This window comes from Pelodiscus sinensis, chromosome 5, assembly GCF_049634645.1.
Source record: "Pelodiscus sinensis isolate JC-2024 chromosome 5, ASM4963464v1, whole genome shotgun sequence".
NCBI lineage: Eukaryota > Metazoa > Chordata > Testudines > Trionychidae > Pelodiscus > Pelodiscus sinensis.
Window position 1 is genome coordinate 16,536 of NC_134715.1, and position 21,813 is coordinate 38,348.

The 21,813-nt window shown below is 45.3% G+C and overlaps 1 protein-coding gene across 5 annotated transcripts in view; it reads left to right on the forward strand.

Annotated features, from left to right (window-relative positions):
* Nucleotides 1-21,813, forward strand: part of MFHAS1 (multifunctional ROCO family signaling regulator 1) — a 46,998-nt gene that overhangs the window by 13,194 nt on the left and 11,991 nt on the right. Inside the window, exon 2 of one of the 5 annotated variants that reach the window (XM_075929191.1) lies at nucleotides 19,857-20,141. The exons of 2 other annotated variants lie outside the window; for them this stretch is intronic. In XM_075929191.1, coding sequence (XP_075785306.1) covers nucleotides 19,857-19,987 — 131 coding nt within the window. In that variant the 3' untranslated portion in view covers nucleotides 19,988-20,141. Of the gene's footprint in view, nucleotides 1-8,010; nucleotides 13,642-19,856; nucleotides 20,142-21,813 lie in introns of those variants that run through there. 2 more of the 5 variants (XM_006112298.4, XM_075929192.1) reach the window with 2 other exon arrangements.

Below are 21,813 nucleotides of genomic sequence, written 5' to 3' on the forward strand. Positions count from 1 at the left end.
TTTGTTTTTCATCCCCTTTGCTGATGTGTCTTGTGAGCTGGCTGGAGATGCTGTTCTGTAGTGAGTGATCTCTTCCATTTCTGATCACTTGTGATCACTTCTATCAGAATCTTGTATTGTCTCCTTGGTTTAAAAACTTGGTAAGTTGTGGTTCTAGTGGCGTTAATTTACATCGTTAGGGTACAATTCGGTAGTCTTAGTTAACTAGAAATTCATGTCATCAATATGCATGCTATTGACAACAGTTTCCATGGAACGGCATTGAAGACTGGATGTTTTTCCTAAAAAGATTGGGTCTAAATTATTTTTGGGAAAGTGTGTAGCCTGTGTTCTGCAGGAAGTCACAATGGTCCCTTCTGGCCATGGAAGCTAGGAATAATATGTTCATGCAGAACAAGAGTGAATCAAAGTAAGCTAGAGAGAAAAGGTTCAAAGTTCCTTAAATATTGCAGTTATTGTGAAAAATTCTTTGACAAGGTGTTTGTTTTCTAGCAATACAGATGTACCCCTGCAGGTATCTTTTACAATGGAAAATACTACAGGTTGGATTTGACAAGTACCAAACAAGGGAATTTGCTGGACTAGGAGAGGTCCTCTGCCACAGACCCCTGCCCCCAGCTTGCTGGCCCTTCCTGCCACTAGCTCTGGCTGCTGGATGCCAGCCCCCTTACCTGCCATCCCAATTCCTCCTGGGCTGCCCGGACACTGGCTCCCACTGCTGCTGGTCCCAGATGCCGGCCACAGCCAGGCTGCTAGATGTTCTGGCCCAGCCAGACTGACGGACGCTATCTCCTGCTCCACTGCCGCTGACCCTTCTCCCAGTAGGCTCCTGGCTCTGGAGCTGTGTGGCTCTGGAACGTTTGTGTTCCTACCAGATGACTGATGTTGCTGGACCAGAGAATCCCAGTTGTGGGAGGTGAAACCTGTATTAATGTGCAATCTAATGATCAGAATAATTGCAGAGTACCACTTTAAATAGTGGGAGCCAAAGAAAAGGGAGAAGTGTGAGGGGCTAGAGATAGAAGAGGGTATGAATGCATTAGTATTGGAAATCGAACTCTCACTGCTTAACCAAACGAGCTTTTTTCCACTGAAACCAAGACAATGGGAAATGCACTGAGCCCTGGCACTTGTACACAAGGCTGTTCTCTTCCACTTTCAGCTGTTTGTCAGGTTCATGCTCAGGGCCATGTTGAAATGCCACTTGAGCAATGTGGCTTTGTGCACTAGATTTAGGAATTGGATCTTCTCACGTGCTCATCTGCCTCAGTGTGTAGCCTTCGTCTGTGTCTCCTGTCCCCATCTACTGTATAGAGGAAATGGCTGTTCTTACATACATCACTGAAGTGTTCAGAGGATAATTTAACTCATTTTTAAATGGTGCTCTACAAATATAAACAGCTGCACAACAGTATGGAAAATACAGGTATAATCTGTCAGCAATGTCAATGTCATCTTGATGCTGGAGTATTAAGCAGATATCTTCCTACAGTATCTTGGCCTGTATTATAGCGAGGAACTCTGGTTAATGGCAGCATAATGAATACTTTGTCTCAACAGTCCTGTTCTAATGCTATAAAATCTCCACAGTAGGATTTTTTACAGGGTGGTTACAAATCGATGATCTAAAAAAATTAATTTGGATTTTTTTATTTTTTATTTTTTTAACCAATCAATATAATACATTTTTTCATTTAAAAATAAGTTATAATTAAATCTCATCATAAACATGCTACACCTACACGGACAGTCTCATAAAGATGAATTAGTTTCTGTACAGTATCTGCTACAGCCTAACAACCAGCTCTTGCTTCTTGAAAGTTCTGGGCTTCCAATTTCTGTTTCTCAGCAGACTAAAAAGTAACATGTGCAAAGACAGACATAGGCTGGATAGGATTGGTTTTGTTCTGTGCTTACATAGTGGTGAACCTGGCCTAAGCTCAGCAGAGTTAGTTAAGTCATTGTCTAAAGGCAGAGACGCAGTATCTAGGAAAGGACGGAGGCAGCAGAGAAAGGAACAGTGGAGTGGCTGGAAAGGAAAAGGGAAGACACTATTCAGTGCATACAGCTTTCTATATTCCCCTACACTTTTACCACAGGAAAAACTATCATAGCTTAGGGTCTCTCTCACACCCAGATCTGGGAATATTTTGAAGAAATGAGTTCCTTGGGAGAAAATGATGTGGATATGGATGAGTGGATCAACTGCTTAATAACATAAATAATTCACTTTGCAATGCATCATTCAAGACCCTCTCTACGCCTTTTAGTATAACTGTGATTTTGACAAATTCCCAAGCTGTTTGGATATTGCTAGAAAAAAAAAAGTTTTAGCTAATCCTTATGGCTTGTTTAATTAGATAACTAGGTTTAGAATCTATCCCCCAAGTATTGTATACAATACAGAAAGCTGCAGTAAGAGACATCTGGAGTTGTGAGGAGGGATGTAAGTGATGAGTTGACTGGACTAGTCACTCTCGCCCCACCCCTGCTGCTTCTCTCAGAGAGAGGCAGCGGGAGTGGGGGGGTGGAAGCCAGCTTAAAAGCTGGTTCTTCCCAGCACCATCTCTGGGAGGGAAGGGGTAGCAGAGGCATCCTTACTGCTGCACCTCTTTGAAATGTACAAGAGCTGCCCACAGCTCTGGTACACTTCAAAGGGAGAGGTACAGAGCCCCCCTTATCAACTAATTGAGTAGTCAATGGAAATTCCATCAACTATTTGATTAGTTGATTAATCGGAAATGTAACATCCTTAGTTGTGAGTTGCCATGAGTGCCTTTTTTATTTTGTCCCATAATACATTCCTCTTATTCTGGATAGACTATAATGGTGATGCCATAAGTCTGTTCCCTATTTTACTTCCTTCTCCAAGAGAACCCCATTCTATATTTTTCTCAAAAAAACAGAAGTGCTAGTGAGTTCAGTAGGTCTTAAGAACATCAGAGCGGCCGTACTGGGCCAGACCAATGGTCGGTCTAGCCCAGTATCCTGTCTGCTGACAGTGGCCAATACCATTTGCCCCAGAGGGAGGGATCACAACAGGGAATCTTCATGTGTTCCCTTCCATGTCACCCATCTCCAGAGAAAGATGGGTAGGACACCATTCCTACCCATCCTGGCAAATAGCCATTGATGGACCTAACCTCCATGAATCTATATAGCTCTTTTTTGAATCCTGTTAAAGTACTAGCCTTCACCATATCCTTTGGCAAGGAGTTCCAGAGGTTGACTGTGCACTGAGTGAAGAAAAACTTCCTTTTGTTTGTTTTAAACCTGCTGCCACCTAATTTCATTTGGTGACCCCTAGTTCTTATATTGTGGGAATAAGTAAATAACTTTTCCTTATTCACTTTTTCCATACCAGTCATGATTGTATACACTTCTATAACCCCCCCCCCCCTTGGTCTCTTCTTTTCAGTGCTGAAAAGTCCAAGTCTTCTTAATCTCTCTTCATATGGGACCCATTCCAAACTCCTAATAATTTGTGTTGCCCTTTTCTGAACCTTTTTCAATGCCAATATATCTTTTTTTGAGATGAGACCACATCTGTACACAGTATTCAAGATGTGGGCGTAGCATGGTTTTATACAGAGGCAAGAAGATATTTTCTGCTTTTTCTCTATCGCTTTTTTAATGACTCCTAACATTCTGTTTACTTTTTTGACTGCCGCTGCACCTGAGTGGATGTTTTCAGAGAACTCTCCACAATGACTCCAAAATCTTTCTCTTGAGTAGTTATAACCAATTTAATCCCCATCATATTGTGTATATAGAGTTGGGATTATTTTTTCCAACATGCATTACTTTACATTTATCAACATTAAATTTCATTTGCCATTTTGTTGCCCAATCACTTAGTTTGGTGAGATGTTTTTGAAGCTCCTCACAGTCTGCTTTGGTCTTAACTATCTTGAGCAGTTTGATATCATCTGCAAATTTTGCCACCTCGCTGTTTACTCCTTTCTCTAGATCCTTGATAAATAAGTTAAATAGGATTGGTCCCAGGACACAGACCCTAGGGGGACCTCACTAGTTACCTCTCTCCGCTCCGAAAACTTACCACTAATTCCTACCCTTTGTTTCCTGTCTTTTAACCAATTATCAATACACGAAAGGACCTTCCCTCTTATCCCATGACAACTTACTTTACTGAAGATCCTTTGGTGAGGGACCTTGTCAAAGTCTTTCTGGAAATCTAAATACACTATATCCACTGGATCCCCCTTGTCCACATGTTTGTTTGGTCCCCTCAGAGAACTCCAGCATTCTTACTCCAGGGACTGGCAGGCTCCCGAGGTTGTTCAGCTGGTATTCTGCACATTTCTAAACTTTATAACGCTATTTAAGGTGCAAGCGTAACCTTACCTTCCGACAACTAACTATTACAAAGCTGAAAGTGGTGAGAGCTCCATGATCACATTTCTCTTTAGGTCTTACATAAATGATAATGAAGTTGGGGTTCGGGTTGTAAGTTTGGCAGGGTGTGTCTTTCAGTCTGGCAGCTGACTTCATACGGGGTAGGTAACTACAGATAGTTAGAACTTTTTTTTCTTAAGTAGGAGCTCTCACTGCACACTAGTAAGCTGATAGTGCAGATGTGAACATCTCATTGTGAAGTAACGGATTTTCATAAATTTGATATTAGAAGGGCATTATGGTCATGTAGAGTTTTGCATAGCACAAAGCATGGAGTTTCATTTGGCTACTTTCATATAACTTCTTGGCCACAGTTCACAAGATGGCACTTTAATAATTTGCTTTCCATTATAACACAATGACCATGCTTTGATGAAGGAACCCAAAGCTATCCTGTGATGGGTTTTTTGTTTTTGTTTGTTTTTTATTTTATTAAGAGGTTTCATATTCCCACCAACTACAGTGAGTTATAGGAAGGAAAAAATAGTTGTTTAGATTATAAAATTCATGCCAAATGTAACTAACACAAACTGGATGTTGGGGCACCTAATATGAGAATTCTTCTTTTGTAACTTCTCTTTAGGACTTTCACCATGTCATTGGCAAGTATCTGACTATGAAAGGAAGTGTTTTCCCGTCAGGTACGCATCCTGTGGCTCAGTTAGCTCCGTTCAAAGATGTGTGAGCACTAGACTGCAGTGTGACACAGCTCATGCTGCTTAATGCTGATGATGTTGTTGAAGTATTTCATTACAGTGTACTAGCCGTGGTTTCCACAGCAGCATTTATCTTAAAGACTGGCCTGGACCGAATAGGAGTGTTCTCACTTGCCTGGTTATTTTACTGGTTTCTTTTTTCTTCTGCAGGTGAAGTGGTTACAGGGACATGCTGACCTCAGCAAAGCATCTCGTGGTCCGCAGTCTGATTACCCTGATGGGCTGCGTGCAGGCTGGTGGTTTAGATAGCCCCAGCAAAACACACTATCTGTGTATATCAGGGAGCTGAGTGCAGCCTTAAGACCTGCACGGGAGAGAGGAAGAGATGTGGGCCTCTGCAGAGCAGAGGTGATGGCTGGTAACTGGAAGCCTGGAGTGCGTGCCGTTGGTGGACCTAGGAATGGGAATACAAGAGCAGTTGCGCTAACCCGTGACAGTCCTTCTCTCGATCCCACTCTTCACTGAGTGCCTGAGGTCTGGTGCCTATGGCACACAAGACCTGAGTGGGGGAAAAGGGTAATTTCTCCCAGGGCAGCCTGTCACAGGGTTAGAGTCAGGGCTGAGAAGACCTAGTGGATGAGGAAGCCCAGAGAGCAGAAGCAGGTAGAGCAAGTATAAAACCAGGAAGTGTTATAGCAAGCAGGGAGAAAATCTGGAGTCATTCCTTGGATAGCTGAGGATAGCTGAGAATTGGCTAAGGACAAGGAGATCTAGGGGAGAGTAACCGCTGGAATCCTACCTTGTACTGTAGACTATGGCAAGAATCCGAGTGGGGTGAAGTAGCCACAGGGAGCAGAGGAAGATAGGGAAGAAAGACAGGAAAGAGGCCATGGAAACAGCAGCAAGGTTAGCACTTGAGTCAACCTTGGTTTCTGGACGTAGGGTCCTTTGGCTGGATGCTGGAGAAATGAGAGGGCCTGGATTCTCTGCCTGCCACTAGCCAGTGGGTTGGAAGACTGAGTTTGCAGATAGTGTTTGGCTGATGGGCCTTTGTTATCCCAGATGGGTAGCTGTTGTGACCTGGCTTAAAAGTAACCTGACCACAGGGCAAGCAAGGAGGGGTCATTATCCCCATAATCTGGGGGAGGAGAGAATCCCCCAATGAGTCTCAGAGAGGTGCCCCCAAGGTGAGGAATAAACGCTGTGGAATGCCATTGTCTCTAGGGAATGATCCCATATTGGCCCCTCTCTGGGTTGCTCAGGAATATGTCAAGTGATCAGTCCAAGATAGGAGTCTCAGATTATCCCTACTGCCCAAAGTCGATCTCGAGAGCCCAGGCTCTTATGGGAAATACAGGATGATGTGTGGGAAGTGTTAGTGACCTCAGCTGAAGTGGAATTTTACTTGCATACTGTGGCGAGCTTTCTCTTGCCTTAAGGATTGGTAGCTTTCTTGGGGCAGTATATTTAATCGTCTGCGAAAGACAGCTGGTCCAGCCTGAGCTAGCTTGCAGGATGAAATAGCTGTCTGGAAAAGTTTGCATGTTACAGCAGGAAGCAAGAGAGTGGAATGTCGCATTTGAATTCCCTCTCCAAGCTGCAGTGTAGTTTCTCCATTTTGCAGGGATGGATTTTTAAAGCAGAGCAGCTGTCAAAGATGAAATTCTGAAGTGCGGCGTTCTGTGGCAGATGCCCAAAGAAACAGGCTGCAGAAAGCACAAGTGGACATGCAATCATTTAAATCAATGATTCTTTTTCTTTTTTTAGTGATTTAAATCACTGATTTAAATGGCTTTGATTTAAATCAATCTGCCCTGCTAGTAGCTACCTCAGCTTTTTCACAGCAGTAACCAAAAAAAGAAAAATAGTAATGCAAGAAAGACATGGCTGTTCTAAACCCTATTGAAAACTGCAAGTAGAACTCTGGCACCTTAGAGACTAACAAATATATCTGTACTAGGGATTTAGTAGTGTTGCTGATGAACCAATACGTGGATGCTTATAGGTTAATGGTACTGGCTATATCCCACTCCTCCCCCTTACTCTGCATAGAAAGGATTTTCAGAGCCAGCTGAGGGTAGCTGCTGAGACCTGGCACGAGACAGGACTGAGCCAGTGTGCCTGCCCGCTGGTTCTGAAAATCCTTTCTATGCAGATCCGCAGTGGGGGTAGTTGCCAGGACCCAGCACAAACTGGGACTGAGTGCTTGTAATGCTAATTGATTCATCATGTAACCAATAAAATATGTCAACCACACGATTAACGAATTGTATGCTTCTTAACATCCCTAATATATAGTAGCATGAGCTTTCATGGGCAAAACCCACTTCCTCAGATGAGCAGAGACTAAAGTCTATTGAACCAAGTTAATTTCTAGTTTAAATCCACTGACAGGCTGAAATTGGTCCACAGCTTTTTATAAAACCAGATGTTTTGCAAACATTATCTTTATTTGTACCTTTTTTTATCCTTTTTATCAGGGATACTGTAATTGTGTGCGCAAAATATTAATTGCATGAGTGGTCCATTGCTGCTGAGAATGGACTTCAGTGCTTGTAAGGGCACAGCTCCCCTTGAAGGATTTGTCCCTGAATTATTTTGTAGTTTTGATGAATATTTGGAAGCTTTAGCGGGTAGCTGAGTTAGTCTGTTACAGGAAAAAAACAACAAATGGTCTGGTAGCACTTTATAGACTAACAAAACATGTAGTTGGTATCATGAGCATTTGTGGGCACAGCCCACTTCTTCAGATGACTGGAGTTATGAGTTTGGGGTGTGTACACTCAAAATAAATATGGGAGGAGAGAGGGAAATAAAGGGAAGGGGGTAGGAGACAGAGCATCAGTAAGTATCTGGAGAATGGGTACTTAAACCAAAACAGAAGTCTTTTTGTGGGAGAATAAAAAGTACTTTTTTTTTTCTTTCTTTTTTCTTCCAGAAATCTACCAAGAGCATTTTCTTCTTTTCAAGGTGCCTGTTGTTAACTTTTTGCTTGGCCTTTATAAAGTAATCTACTTATTCCTCTCCCAGCAGAAGGCTGCCTTCTGGAGAGCCTAATGCTTTGTGCTTAGTATCTCTGCGGACACTTGGAATACATATAACATTCAGAACGTTTTGCCAAACAAGGCAAGATTATGCAAGTGTTAGGAACTGAAGCACAGCACTGTGATAAAATTCTTCGGGCTGAAGAAGGAATGTTGAATAAACAGCCTTTGGCCAGAACGGACATTTGCTGCTTTCATTGTTCATGTGATCTTTGATTTAGTGTTGTCTGCCAGTCCTTTTTAGTGGAATAAATCAGTGTTGGAACAGAACTTTATCTCTTTGTATAACTCTAGTGTTCAGCATAGCACTGGTGAGGGCTGTAAGATTGGTTTCAAAAATCTTTACATACTGTGGTAAAGATGGAGTTGTCTGTACATTAGTTTCTCTCACTTTAATATACATGTTGCACCTCTCTAAATCAGGCACCCTTGACCGAGCCAAACCAGAGAATTTGCCGAACCACAGGAAGTCAGTATTGTCTAGCAGCATGACCACCAGCGCCACTGCTGACTGGGCTCTTAGTAGACATTAAGGGTAAATTAAAGCTAAGTAGTAGCACAGACACTGGGAGCCAGGACTGGTGACTGTAAGCAAACTTTATGGGACCACAGGAAACTTGACCACACCCATGCTAAGTGGATGTCCAGCTAACTAACATCAGGTAGGGCCGCAGATGTCGCCGGACTAGAGGGGTGTGTGTGTGTGTGTGTGTAACTAATGTATATACATTTTTGTATCATTTGCTGTTGCTGGATGCCATGCTTATGATGTTGGGAACATCAAGCCTCTCTCCTCAGCCTACATGCAGTCTGACAGCAACAGTACTGCAAGTGTTCCCTTCCTGCTGTGCCAAGGTGCCTTACTTCTGATGTGGAAGAACTCCCTCTAGGTCCGGTTATTACATGCATCACATTAATGCTGAAGCTTCACAGATGTTCAGGTCAGAAGGATCCATTATAATCATGTACTCTGCATGGTACATGCCAGAGAATCCAGCCCAGGATTTCTGAGCTAGCGTGGTCTCCAAGAACCCCTACATGAGAGTTTACAGTCTAGAGCGCAGTTGGGTCTCTTCAGCTGACATGATTGTGTGCTGTTGAGAATGCTGATGAAGGTCTTGAGTGTTGGTGACGGGTTTTGTACCATCAAAGCTTGTAAAGACCACAAGCTCGCTTCACATTGTCAGTCAGAAGTTGGATGGCAGCAGCGAGATAATTCCTGACGTGGGTACCTACATCGGCACTCCAGAGATGACGAGCTCTGTCATCCATTTGCAATATGCTGGGCCATCTACCACTCTAGTTAGCGAATACAGCATTCTCCTGGGGAGTGCTGGGTGATGGGTTCAAGTCCCCTTCTCCCCGACCCCGGGAGCAGCAGGACTGCCAACGCTGGCTGCCCCGGAAATGGAGCCGGCTCTGGCATTAAGGAAGGCAGCATAAGGGACACCTTGAAAGTAGGGTGGTGGGGTGGGTCCTGACATGGCTTAGTGTATAGTGTGTTTGAGGAGCACATGCTGGTGGGTTCTTCACTAAAGTTTGTGGACTCCTAGAGCTTTTAAGAGAGATGTTCACCCAGGAAAAAAAAAACCAATCATTTGCGGTAGCAAGTGTCAAACCTTGGGGAACTGACTTGGCTTGCAGATCTCATGTGCGGGGCTAAGAGCAGCGGTGTAGAAGTTCTGGCTCAAGGACTTCTTAACCTATCATTTAAATGATTGGAGGGTGGCTATTGTGATTCCAATTTTTAAAAAGGCTTCAGAGGCAATCCTAACAACCTCAGAATTTGTTGCCAGAAGGTGTTGTGAAGGCCCATATAACAGGGGTCAAAAGAGAGCGAGAGAAATTCATGGGGGACAGGCCCATCCAAGCCTATTAGTCAGGATGGGCAGGAAAGGTGTCCCTGGCCTCTTTGTCAGAGGATGGGAATGGGTGACAGGAGGGATCACTGGACGATTCCCTGTTCTGTTCACTGCCTCTGGGACACCTGGTATTGACCACTCTCGGAAGACGAGACCCCGGACCAGATGGGTCTGACCCAGTATGGTGGTTCTATTCTTATGGTAGCAGGCAAAAGAAGCCGTCACCTAGAAAAGTGAGAGCTATTTGACAGACAGACTTCTGAATGACCCTTGTCTCTGCATGCTGCATTTGTATCCCATGAGGCTGGAACCTTCACTCCAGCTTATGAGGGCAGTAGAGAGCTGCAGCTCAGGTTTCGGTACCGTCTCCCAAAGTGAGCAGGGCCATCTAGACAGTCCTGCTTACCTGGGTGCCTTCACATGAGCTCCATTTCCACCTGCTGGTAGGACGGTCCTATTTGCTGTCAGGGCTGCCACTGAGAGATTTAACGGGTAAGGAATTCTGCAAAGTCAGAGGAGTGACTCCTTGATTTAGTTCCAAATAGCCCACAGGAGGGAGTTCTAAAAGTCTAGATTGATCCACTACGTAACACTGTCCCTGGATAATTCAGCTGCTTCCCAGGGCAGAAGTCCCCTGCGCTGGCACTTGGATGCTAAACATCAAAGGAGGGGAGAGGCTTTTAAAAAGAAGACGACCAAAACAGCTTAAAGGGAAAACTTGGCAAGCAAAAATCCATACAGTCAGTAGGGAGGCATCTTAAGAATGCTGTTTTGGTGCTATGGGGAAATGGGTAAAAACAAGCAAATCCAAACATGCCTGAAATAAAGTCATGCACTTTCATTAGGTACACAATGTCTCTCTCAAAAATGGATCTCCTCTCTAAATGTTGCTAATAAAACAGACTGTCAAAATGTGAAATAGAGATTAAATGTGAAGAGCAAATGTAGCTATAAAGCCAAGCTAGATTTTGAATAAATGCAAGAGTCTCTCCAGAGAGATGGGAATCCTTAAGCCAAGAAGGTGAAAGGGGCACAATAAGAAAAGAAGCTAAATGATTTTTTGGCATCAGATTTTACCTGCTTTCAACACTGATTAATTATTTACTGCTTTTAAGGTTATTCTTCCGGTAATAAAAATGAGATGCTATAAGAGATGGAGATCTTAAAGCAAGAGATGAAAAAATTGCACTGTGACCCATAACAGATGGCCTTTATCTGAGAATTAATTCTGAAGGAACTAAAGAGCAAAGTAGCTTAGCTACTGTCTAAAATTATATAATATGGACCTAAAACAGTATCAGAAGACTGAAAAGTGGCTTTAAGTTGCAGGGTTCTTTTTTAAATGAATGAAAAGTGAGTAAGAGGGTATCTTGTAACTTCACGATAATAAGGAATAATGCAGGAAATATGAAAATGCCATCCCAAATGACTGCTGCTGCTTTGGTGTGACTACAAAGCTTGGTTTTAGTCACCTCATCTTGAGAAATGTCAGAAATGGAAATGTGCAGAGAAGGACAGTGAATTGATTGGAAACATTGGGGTTTAGGGATTCCGTATAAAAAGGGATTTAAAAGATTAAGCCTGTTCCCTTTGGAAAGGGGACATATAGGAGGAGAAATGTTATAAGCTTTTAAAAATAAATGCTGGTATTAGAGGACAAATGGAATGCAGCTCTCCTTTCTCTTGCAACACAAGACCAGTGGCTTGTTTATGGCATTAAAAGACATAGGCAGAAGAAGGAAATGCTTTTAAACAAAAGATACCAGGCCAGATTTTAAAAGGAGTTACTCTATCTGGGAACTGCCCAATACTGAGCTTGCATGGAAATCTGCCATCTTAATCTCTCTGGGAGGGGAGCTCTAGAGCAATAGTAGTACTGTATGTGGTTGGGAGTCTCACTGGTGTGAACAGGAGAGTTGGCCTATCAGGACTATATCCTGCCCTGCATCATGGTAAGGTACATCTAGTGCAAGTCTGTGTACTTCAGTGGCTCTATTCTGCATTGGCAGCCGTGTGTGTGTGTGGGAGGAGGAGGTCTCCATTTCCACACAGAATGGGATGGTGGTAGTGGCCTGTTCTTACTGTTGTACAGTCCAACAGAACATATGCCGTAAAGTGCTGTCTGCTAAAGGGGTACTGCACATATGTACACCGTGCCTCGCTTGTCAAGTTGAGACTGTTACCATGTCTACTACAGAGCCACCTTCCATCTAGAAAGGAGAGAGCAACCTAGTGCAGGAGAGACTCTGAGCTTGGCATAGGCTTGGTACAGGAGTTGGGAAGGGACACAAGATTCACCTCTGATTCTCATGTCTCTGCTGGCCCATCAGCATAAGCACAGTTTAGGGTGTGTCTGCACCATGCACTCTTCTCAGAGGAGTGTAGAGCACGTACAGGACGATCCCTCCCCCGGCCAGTGAATTTCAATAGCAGTATAGACGGGGAGGCGCCTCTTGGGCAACTACAGACACTTCTGAGCCTGTGGGCATTCACCCAGGTATGCACCGCACAGGATGCTTGACTCACTCCTCTGCACTGGCTTTTTTAGCAGCGTACTGTCCTGCGGATGGAGACTTTCTTCGTTGCAAGGAAAGGCTTCTGCTGCCAGAGCCTTTCCCCAGTGCCTCTCTCCTCCCAGAGCCTTTCACTGACACACAAGATGGGCGTAGTCTGTTTTTCTGGGATGGGTAGCTGTGCATATCTTGCATGCTGCCACAAGAGACTTGCAGAATAGATGTGTCCTCGGAGGCGGTGTAGTGTGGCTATGCCTGACTCAGTCCCTATGCTGTGTTGGGAGAGGGGTGGCTGGCATAGGAACCAGCTGTGCCATACACTTGGGGGAATTCTTATTGGGAGAGATGCCTCATTCCCTGCATATGCTGATGACCGGGGCTTGACAAACTATACAGTCTGTTCGCCCGTGGTGAATAGATTTCAGCCCCGCGCCCCGTTCATTCGCGGCGTGTGCATGAGCAATGCAGCTCTTATGCATGCGCAGTACGGGGCTGGCGAGGGTTTTCTCAGCCGTTTGTCAAGCCCTGCTGATGACTATGCAGCACGGCCTTGACAAGTCAGTTTCAAGAGAGATCTGTGACAAGGGACCTATGCTGCTATACCCGATCCTCTTTGGGATGCACCTTAACTCAGTACATTTAAGCTGAGTCCAGATGTGCTGAAATTGTATGTTTGGTGGCAGTTCTGAGTAAGTGAAGAAGGCAAGTTAGAATTCTGTTCTGTTTCTGTCATACTCCAGAAAGCACCTTCTCTCTCTCAGCTGTTGGAGGACCAGACACCTGGCTTTGTAAACAAGAGCCTGTACTGAAATCTTACAAGCCAAGCGTCTGGTTTCCCGTGAAATACCAAGTATTCAGAATGAACTGTCATGGGACAAGGAGCAAGTGCCGTTGAGATCAGACACAGGGCCCAACAACATGCCACCCATGGTCCCGGGCTCAGCACCTGCCGCAGGGATGTCCAAAGCCTGGAACCAGTACTATTGCACACTGGACAGCTGTGTCTGTTTGTTAATGTTGGTACTGGGATGGAAGAGTGTACCCATTTCAATGTGTAACCAATAAGCTTGTGCTTATTGATTACCTAAATGACTACATGCAGCTCCCGGTCCAACCCTGGTTTGGGGAGCTGGCTGCTGCCCACGCTGCTGCCTCTGATACTGGCTTAAAAGCTGGCTCCTTGCATGCACTAGCTCCCATAGAGTCGCCTGCCACTCCATGCTGCTGCCTCTGTATCAGAGGCAGCAGCCTGGGTAGCAGCTAGCTCCCCAAACCAGGGTTGCCAACTGCTGCTTTTCCAAAGTGTTAAGCATCCAGCAATGCTCATTAAGGTCACTGGCAGGGGCAGATGACCATTTTGCGGGGCCCCGGGCAGCATAATTCCGCAGGGCCCCCCCTTTGCCACGGTGCATGCGCAGTGACGCCATGCGCATGCGCAGTGTCGTCACGGCGCATGCGTGGGGCTTTCTGAAGCGTGGGGCCCGGGGCGGCCGCCCCATTCGCCCTGCCCTATATCCGCCCCTGGTCACTGGGATTACTTGTGTATCTGCAGGACTGGGCCTCAGTGAGCAAGACTAGCAGTAGGTTGGAGGAAGGAAGTCTGTGTGTCCCATTTTTGCAGCTGGCTTCACGGGGGCACAAACAGACATGGCAAAGAATTTTTTTGTGCTTTTACAAATTTATGACCTTTTTGCCATCTTCAGTGTTCTAAACCAAAAAGAGGCAAAATGTGACAAAGATCATTTTTGTTAGATGCTAAATACAATTGGATTTGGCTGACAGCTTGTGTTGCACCATTCATGGTAATGTAACAAGAAAAGGTCCAGCTTTATAATGGAAATAGTACCAAAAGTAATCCAGTTATAAACTACCGTATGTAAATGTAATAGCTGCACTGTATCAGTGTGCGCTATTCCATGTACAGAATACTTAACAGCATTTAAGAGGGATTGTGTGACAGCAGAAAGTGCTTAAGTGCATGAATTAGACTATATTCTTAAGGGAATAGAATGGTTCTTTCTCTAAAGATGCTGCTAACACCTGATAAGTTAATGTTTTTTATTACAGAATCTTTCAACTAATGGCTTCCTAACCTGTTTGTGGATTTCTGTGTTAGTGGCAGAATTAGCAGTTATAGCCAGTTCTACCTATATTTCCATGTAGGGACATAACATTGGGTTAGATATAAATGTGTTTGATATAAATCAGTGTGGCTGACAAACGTGTTTTAGAAATAGTCTTATTATTTCTTGCTTTCTTGCCAGTCTGTTCTGTATGGAAACTAAATGTCTGCAATTTTGATCTTTTTTTCCTGCCACAGAAATTCACCTGAAAGTAGAACAGCTGTTTGAGAGCTCTCAGCCCTTGCATTATTCATGATAGCACTATGTGGGTTAGAGCTGGAGAAGGCAGGCATGGCTCTGATGTGGAAGTCCTTAATGACTTACTTATTCCTTTTCAGCATGCTGGTCACATCTTTAACAATGGGTCTGGGTAGAGCCATTATTGGTGTTTAATTTTTAGCAGCTGACTGCTTTTTCCCATCCGTATCTGATTATTTCAAGCATTTTATTGAAGTGGATTTTTCTACGGGTGGGAGATTTGTCTTTGAATAGGATGGTTATTTTATCTTCACCTTCTCTAGTGCTTGTGTTTTTATTATTGTAATGCTCTGCAGTGAGGAGGTGCTTCATGGTCTGTGCTCATTGTAATTTCTGTTAGCATATGAGGAAGCTGATCTTGTATATTTGGGGGAGGGTTGTAAATTTCAGCTCTTGTAGACATCCTCCTCCAACTGATGGTGAGAACATACATGTACATGAAACAACCATGTGTAGAATAGCCTTCTTTAGCTCCTGTGGGCATGTCCACATCCATAGCTAGAGATACTTTAAAGCTGGCTAAGAGGGGTGAGAATCCACAGTACTTGCTGGGAAGAGTAGTTCAGAAGTACTCCAGTTGCCAGCATGAAAAAAGCATTCCTGAGATTTCTAGCTTAAAACATCTTTTATGTGCACTTCTACTGCGTCCTGCCCTGCCCTGGGTCAGTGGGCCCTGCTCTGATGAATGTCTTGGCATATACACGCATCAGTCATCAGGTTCTGGCAGAGCCCGGACTGCAGGAGGTAGATAGAGGGCATTATTATGCAGTTCTACAAATATTTTCCATCCTATGAAATGATGCCAGCCTAGAAAACTGTACAGTTTTGCTGAGAAGAGACCTCTGTATTAGGAGGAGTTCACTGACCCCCTTTCTGCAGATTCAGAATTAGATCAATATGACTTCATCAGTACTGTCACTCACAGCAGGAAGCAATGGTCAGTCTTTAGTGAGCTGAATGCTTTGCTAACTGGCTGTAAGGTACCTGAGGTTGGAATGTGTTTGTGTTTTTTATGCAAACCCCACTTGGTGGTTGGGTCTCTAAAGGCTTATAAGGGATGGCTTATCTTCTTTACTCCTGGAGTTCTGTTGCCCTGAAAACAAGATTCAAACTCCTGCCACACAAATGCTGCAGTAACTAATGAAACTTGACAATTTCTGCTTATTGAAGAACAAATGATTTAGTTTAGTATTGTCTGTGTTTGCTCACAACCAACTGTTGAGTCCCGTGAACAACCACGGGAGCAGGAAAACCATTATAACTCAAGGGAAGAGTAAGAAGCAATGGCTTTCCTGGGTAGAATCTACGTAAGTCTCACTGTGTGGTGCACAGTATTATGAGGGTATGAAAAATGCATAACCACCAGCGCAGAGAGAGGTCTCCTGTGTGACTTTAGGAGGAGTGAGCTTGCCTGCGGAGAGTCAGTCATTGAAGGTCTGTCTGCACTGCAATAAAAAAACCTGTGGCATCAAGTCTCATAGCTTAGACTTGATTTTGGGCTTGTGGGATTTGGGCTATGAGCCTAAAATTTGCAGTGTAAATATTGGGGCTGGAGCCCAGACTCCAAGACCCACCTTCTTTGCTGGCTTTCAGAGCCCAATTCCAGCATGAACCTGAACATCTACACTTCAATGGTTAGCCCTGCAAACTCGAACCTGGTTCAGCCATGAATATCTTACTGCAGGGTAGACCTATACAGTAAACTTCCGATCATCCGGCACCTTTAGGACCCAGGGGGTCCTGGATTATCAGATATGTCGGACTATTGGAAGGGGGGGGCTATGAGGGGTCTTGGGTGAAGTGGGGGGGATGTGCCCCTCGGCCCGCAGGACCAACCCGGCAGCACCCAGCTGCTCTGCCCCAGACTTCCCCAAGTCAGCCGCGGTTGAAACTGACCAGTGGCTGACTCGGGGAAGCCGGGGGCAGAGCAGCTCCAATTATCCGGCTGCCGGGAGCACTTCCGGGTTCCAGATGGTGCCGGACCATTGGATGCCGGACCACTGGAGTTTTACCGTACCAACAAAAGCCCTCAGTGTAAGTTATGTTGTTCAGGGGCATGAATAAACCACTCCCCTGAGTGACACATATTACACTGACCTATACGCCGGCGTAGACTACGCTGTTGGTGGGAGAGCTGATCCGACCGGTGTAGCTGATGCCACTTGCAGAGATGGTTTTACTGTGCTAACGGGCCAACTTTCTCTTGTTGTGCTAGTGTCACCACCAGTGTGCTCCAGCGCATTTGTGGAGCTGCACTGCTGTAGCGCTTTGTGTGTAGACAAGCCAGGGTTGCTGAACGTGATTTTTATGGATGGTACAGAATTATGGAGAAGCAGACTTTTACAGACACGTTCTTGTGTACTCTGAAGAGGGCTCAAAAAGAACAGTATTCAATGTTTTTACTTATACGCCACAACAACAGTGTTACGATAGCTTAACCTACTTACTCACCTCGTCAGTGCCCTCCAAGTTCTCCAGTTTGTGATGAGGCAGCGGCGCAGGAGGGGACCACCTGTGACTGTCTGTGTGACTCAATGACGGGGAGCCTGTGGGAGGCTGCTACGCCTGGCCAACTGTACCCAGCTGCAGGGAGCCTGGTGGTGGTGTGTACTGCACGTACACCCACCAAAAGCTGCTACTGTGCTAGCACTAGTGATGTTGAAGAACAGTTCAAAGCCAGCAGCTGGAAGAGCTGTCCCCACCAGCCAGCAGTAGTAGAGAACCTCTGCCAGGAGAATTCTCCTGAACGTCTGCCCCAGGCATTGTCGACTTCTGGAGCTTGCCCAGGGGCCAGTGGGGGGGGACCACTCAGCTCCACTGCAAAACTCAGTGTGTTTTAAACTGAGATCTAAGTGTTTTTACAGAATTTATGGACCTATCCAGTGTTAGCTCTTTTTTGGGGGACTGTCTGTGACTTTACTGAAAGTTGTCAACCTTGAGGCAAGCCCTGAGATGCAACCCTTTATAAGCAAAACATGGCATGCTAGCCTTCCATGATAGCTGCTGCTCCGAAACATAAGATTCAAATAGTCCTGACTGGAAAGAGTCTTAAAAGCACGAATCACTCTTACTTTCCTAGTTCTGCCTCTGGAAAAGTCTTTGACCTTTTCCCAGGAAGGTCTTAACAGTAATGAGTAAGCTTCACCCAGAAGTCCTTCATCCTACTGCAAAGTTCATTCTATTTACAACTGGCAGCTGCTTGCATTCATACTGATGCTTTGGCATTAGGTCCAAAGCCACTGCAGTCATGCTGTAACACGGGCCTACACTAAGCAGCAAAAGTGGCTTCTCCCCAATCCATGTGCAAGATGCAAGAGCATGGAGGGGGAAGGGAGTTCTGTGCTCAAGAAGAATGAGCTCAGTGAAGCAGTGTACATGATCATGGTTCTGTTTTCAGTCACTTCAGACTCTTAGTTTAAGAACTTCATCAGATCTCTTGGACTGTTGTCCTCATTAGCAACTGCACTAAATACATGGGGAGTCGAAGCTTTAAAAGGGAACTGGTGTTTGAATTATCAACATTAGGGTTGCCAGGTGCCTTGTATTCACCTGGACAGTCCGGTATTTTCGGCTCCTGTCCAGTAAAAAAAAATTCAGAGAATACTGGACACCTAAAATGTCAGGTATTTTCTAAATTTTTCCCCGGCTAGGAGGCAAAAATGCTGGGCACCTGGCAACCCTACAAACACTCAGCGCTTGGCCTCTTTTCCCCCCCCCCCCGTCTGAGGTGCCCCCCGACCCCAGCCCCCATGCTTACCTGGTTCCCCATGTTTTTTATGGCTTAAGTCCTTGGAGTCCTTCCTCCCCCCAACAGAATTTTTTCCCGGTTTTTTTGGGGGGGGTTCAATATTTTTGTTTCAACCATCTGGCAACCCTAATCAACATGCAAACCTGCAGACAGACAGAAACCATACCCAGCCTCTCTCTGCTGTCTCTTTCCATTCATTTTTTTAATCTATGCAAATGTGAAATGACTAATTTTATTTTGTAGTGTCCTTAATAAGATTAATCTCAATCATGCAATTAAACATAAGAATACCATTTATTTAAATATTTTTGGATCTTGTCTACATTTCCAAATGTATTGATTTCAGTTATAACACAGAATGCCAAGTATACTGCGCTCGCTCACTGTTACCTCTCGATTATAAGTATTTGCCTTGTAAAAAGAAAAGAAATAGTATTTGTGGTTCACCTACTACCAGCCTGTCAGGGTAGGGGCTGGGAGTCGTGGAGGGGCAGAGGACGGGGTAGGGGGGTTCAGGGCACAGGTTGGGTGTGGCGCTTAGGGCAGCGTGATTTCCGAACTAGAGAGCAGCAGTCCTGGGGAAGTTGCATCCCAGAATCTAAATTTTTAACAATGCTGATATTTGGCCATTTTTGCCAAAAATGCAAAGGAATGCAGTCTCTATTGGGGAGTCATACAATCCCTCTGGCTAGATTGGGACTGACTGACTTCATGGTGGGGTACTCTGTCGGGGGGTGGGGTAGAGCCGGTGCATTGGTTGCCAATCACTGTATTGCATAGACACAAATAACTGGGAGCTGTCTATAGCTCTCTCCACTGATCTGCCAGCTGCTTGGACACCTATGCTGCTTTGTATGTATGCAGAGCTTTGCTGGAATGTAAATTTGAGATCCCCTCTGTCCTTGAATTCTAATTAGGAACACCTAACCTGCAGACCTTGCCTCTTACATTGTAGAGACCCACCCCGATTTGCTTTTGAGCCAGTCTGTGGTGATACAGGTTAGAACAGGAGTAATGGCAGATGTTGCCTTTGTCTGGAGCAGCATGTCTCCCAGCTGTAATCACTACCATGCTTATGCATGAGAATTTTGTTGGGTTGAAACATAACATTCCAAATAAAACCTTGTATGATGTTAGTCTTAGATGCCTCTCTCACGGGTCTTTGTGCAATGACCTGCCTTGTGAATATGGCTGTGGTGCTCAATGGGTGCTTTTTTTCCCCTCTTTCTCTTGCAGGAGAATTGCTGAGTCAGCCTAGACCAGAGGGAGTGATAGAGATCATCTGTCCCAGGAATGGCAGCGAGCGAGTCAATGTTGCACTGGTTTACCCCCCCACCCCAACAGTGATCAGCCCTTGTTCCAAGTGAGCTCCGAGAGACGCACAGACCCCCAATTTCAGTACACGCCAAAACCCTACACAAAACAAGCCCTCGCTAAGCATTTTTGAACACTAGTGGCCACAGAGCCCAGGGACTGTTCTAATTATTGGTGGGACATGGACATCCCATTCTCAGAATAAAGGTACAGTAAAGCAAAATCCTCCTCAGTTTGTTTTGCTAAACAAAGCAAGTGTTTAACTGGTGATTCTTCTGAGTGCTGGACCCTGTGCATATCCACATGTGGGTATCCATGCGCACCATGCTCCTAAGCCCAGAGATTTTGGCAAGCGGTGTCTGTTGGCCTGCACATTGATGCTCCTAACTGAGGCCTCCTAACTTAGAGGCCATCTAAGTTCCTCCTTAACACCATGCAGCCTCAGGTGGAATCCAATATTTTTTCTTCACCATTTTATTTACAGCTTTTCTGAAAAATGGAACAGCTATTCTTTTCAGCTTAGTGTCGTTAATAGAGTTTGTTTTACCAGATCAGGACTTCTTCCCCATTATGTGGGTGGGAGTCTGCCCACAATTCCGGGCTGCAAAACCTGCCTTTCCCACCTTAGATCTTTTCCCATCGGTGACGAATAGCAAGGCTGCCTCTACTATCTGGGTGAGATGCATACTTTTGCTAAGTGCAGCATTTGTCTCCTTACCAGTGAGAACTCAAAGCCTGTGCCCTTTGTCATAGGAACACTTGATGAAGAAGACTGAGCCCCCTCTCCAAGCCAGCCAGCGAGACACTCGTGTACACTGTCCTCACCAAATGAGTAGCGCCCTCAAAGTGGGGAGCCTTCAGTTTGCCGTGGAAGTAAAAGGCACTCGTGGCCATGAAGATTGACCCCCATCAATGACTGTCCATAAGAATGTGCTCCTTCCCCAAGCCCATTGAGGTCAGGCAAACCCTTACATGCAGACCAAAACAAAACTCCACACACAAGCCAGGCTTGAGGGTAAAGCCTGTAGGAAGAAGAATCCGCCTGTGGATTCTGCCACAAGCATACAGCTACATCTGCTGATCCTGCCCATAGTTGTGGGCCCAGACCCTTTGGTACAACTTACCTGGCCAAAGGACTCACCACACCCCGGGACGTACTGGTACTGTCCATGCTGACTCTGGACCCTCCCATGCATCAGGCAGTGACTTGCAGACCTACGTGGCACCTGCGGGTTTCTTTCTCCTGTACCTGGGGTCTCGCCTCTTCTCTGGCCCAGCCCTCCTGAGGCGGGTGGGTCACCGCACCAGAACATGATGCTGCTTGGTGTTTTTGGAGTCGTCTTGCAGCCATTGGGCAGAACTGGTCTGGGGCTGAGAGTTCTACCATTCTAACAGAAGCAATTTTCAGATTTGAATGAACCTGATGAGCTGGCTCCTCTCCCCCCCCCCTCCCCCCCCCCCCCCCCGCAGCTCCCAAGAGAGCCAAACCCAAATAGGTGACCCAAGATTTACTGTTGCCACTTTTGTAGTCGCTTTCGTAAGGACTGGCTGTTTTCCATGCCCAGGGTTCCTATTCAAATGGTTGGCCCTCTTTTGGGCCTTATTGGGGACTGTAGGATCCTGGATGGTAGATGCCCGGGACCCACCCAGGAAGCTTTCCACTCTTCTTGCCTGCAACCAAATTCACTGGTAGATGAGGAGGAGGATGTTGAACCGGAACCAAGGTACCAACAAGAATCTTTTCCTCTTCTCCATACTTACTAACCAGCCTCGGTAATACCGTGACTTGTGCGAAAAATGGCTAATGAGACCTAGACCCAGCTGGATGAAGTCAGAGACCCATCCAGTGTTGAACATTCTGCAGCTTCAGGGCCCAAAG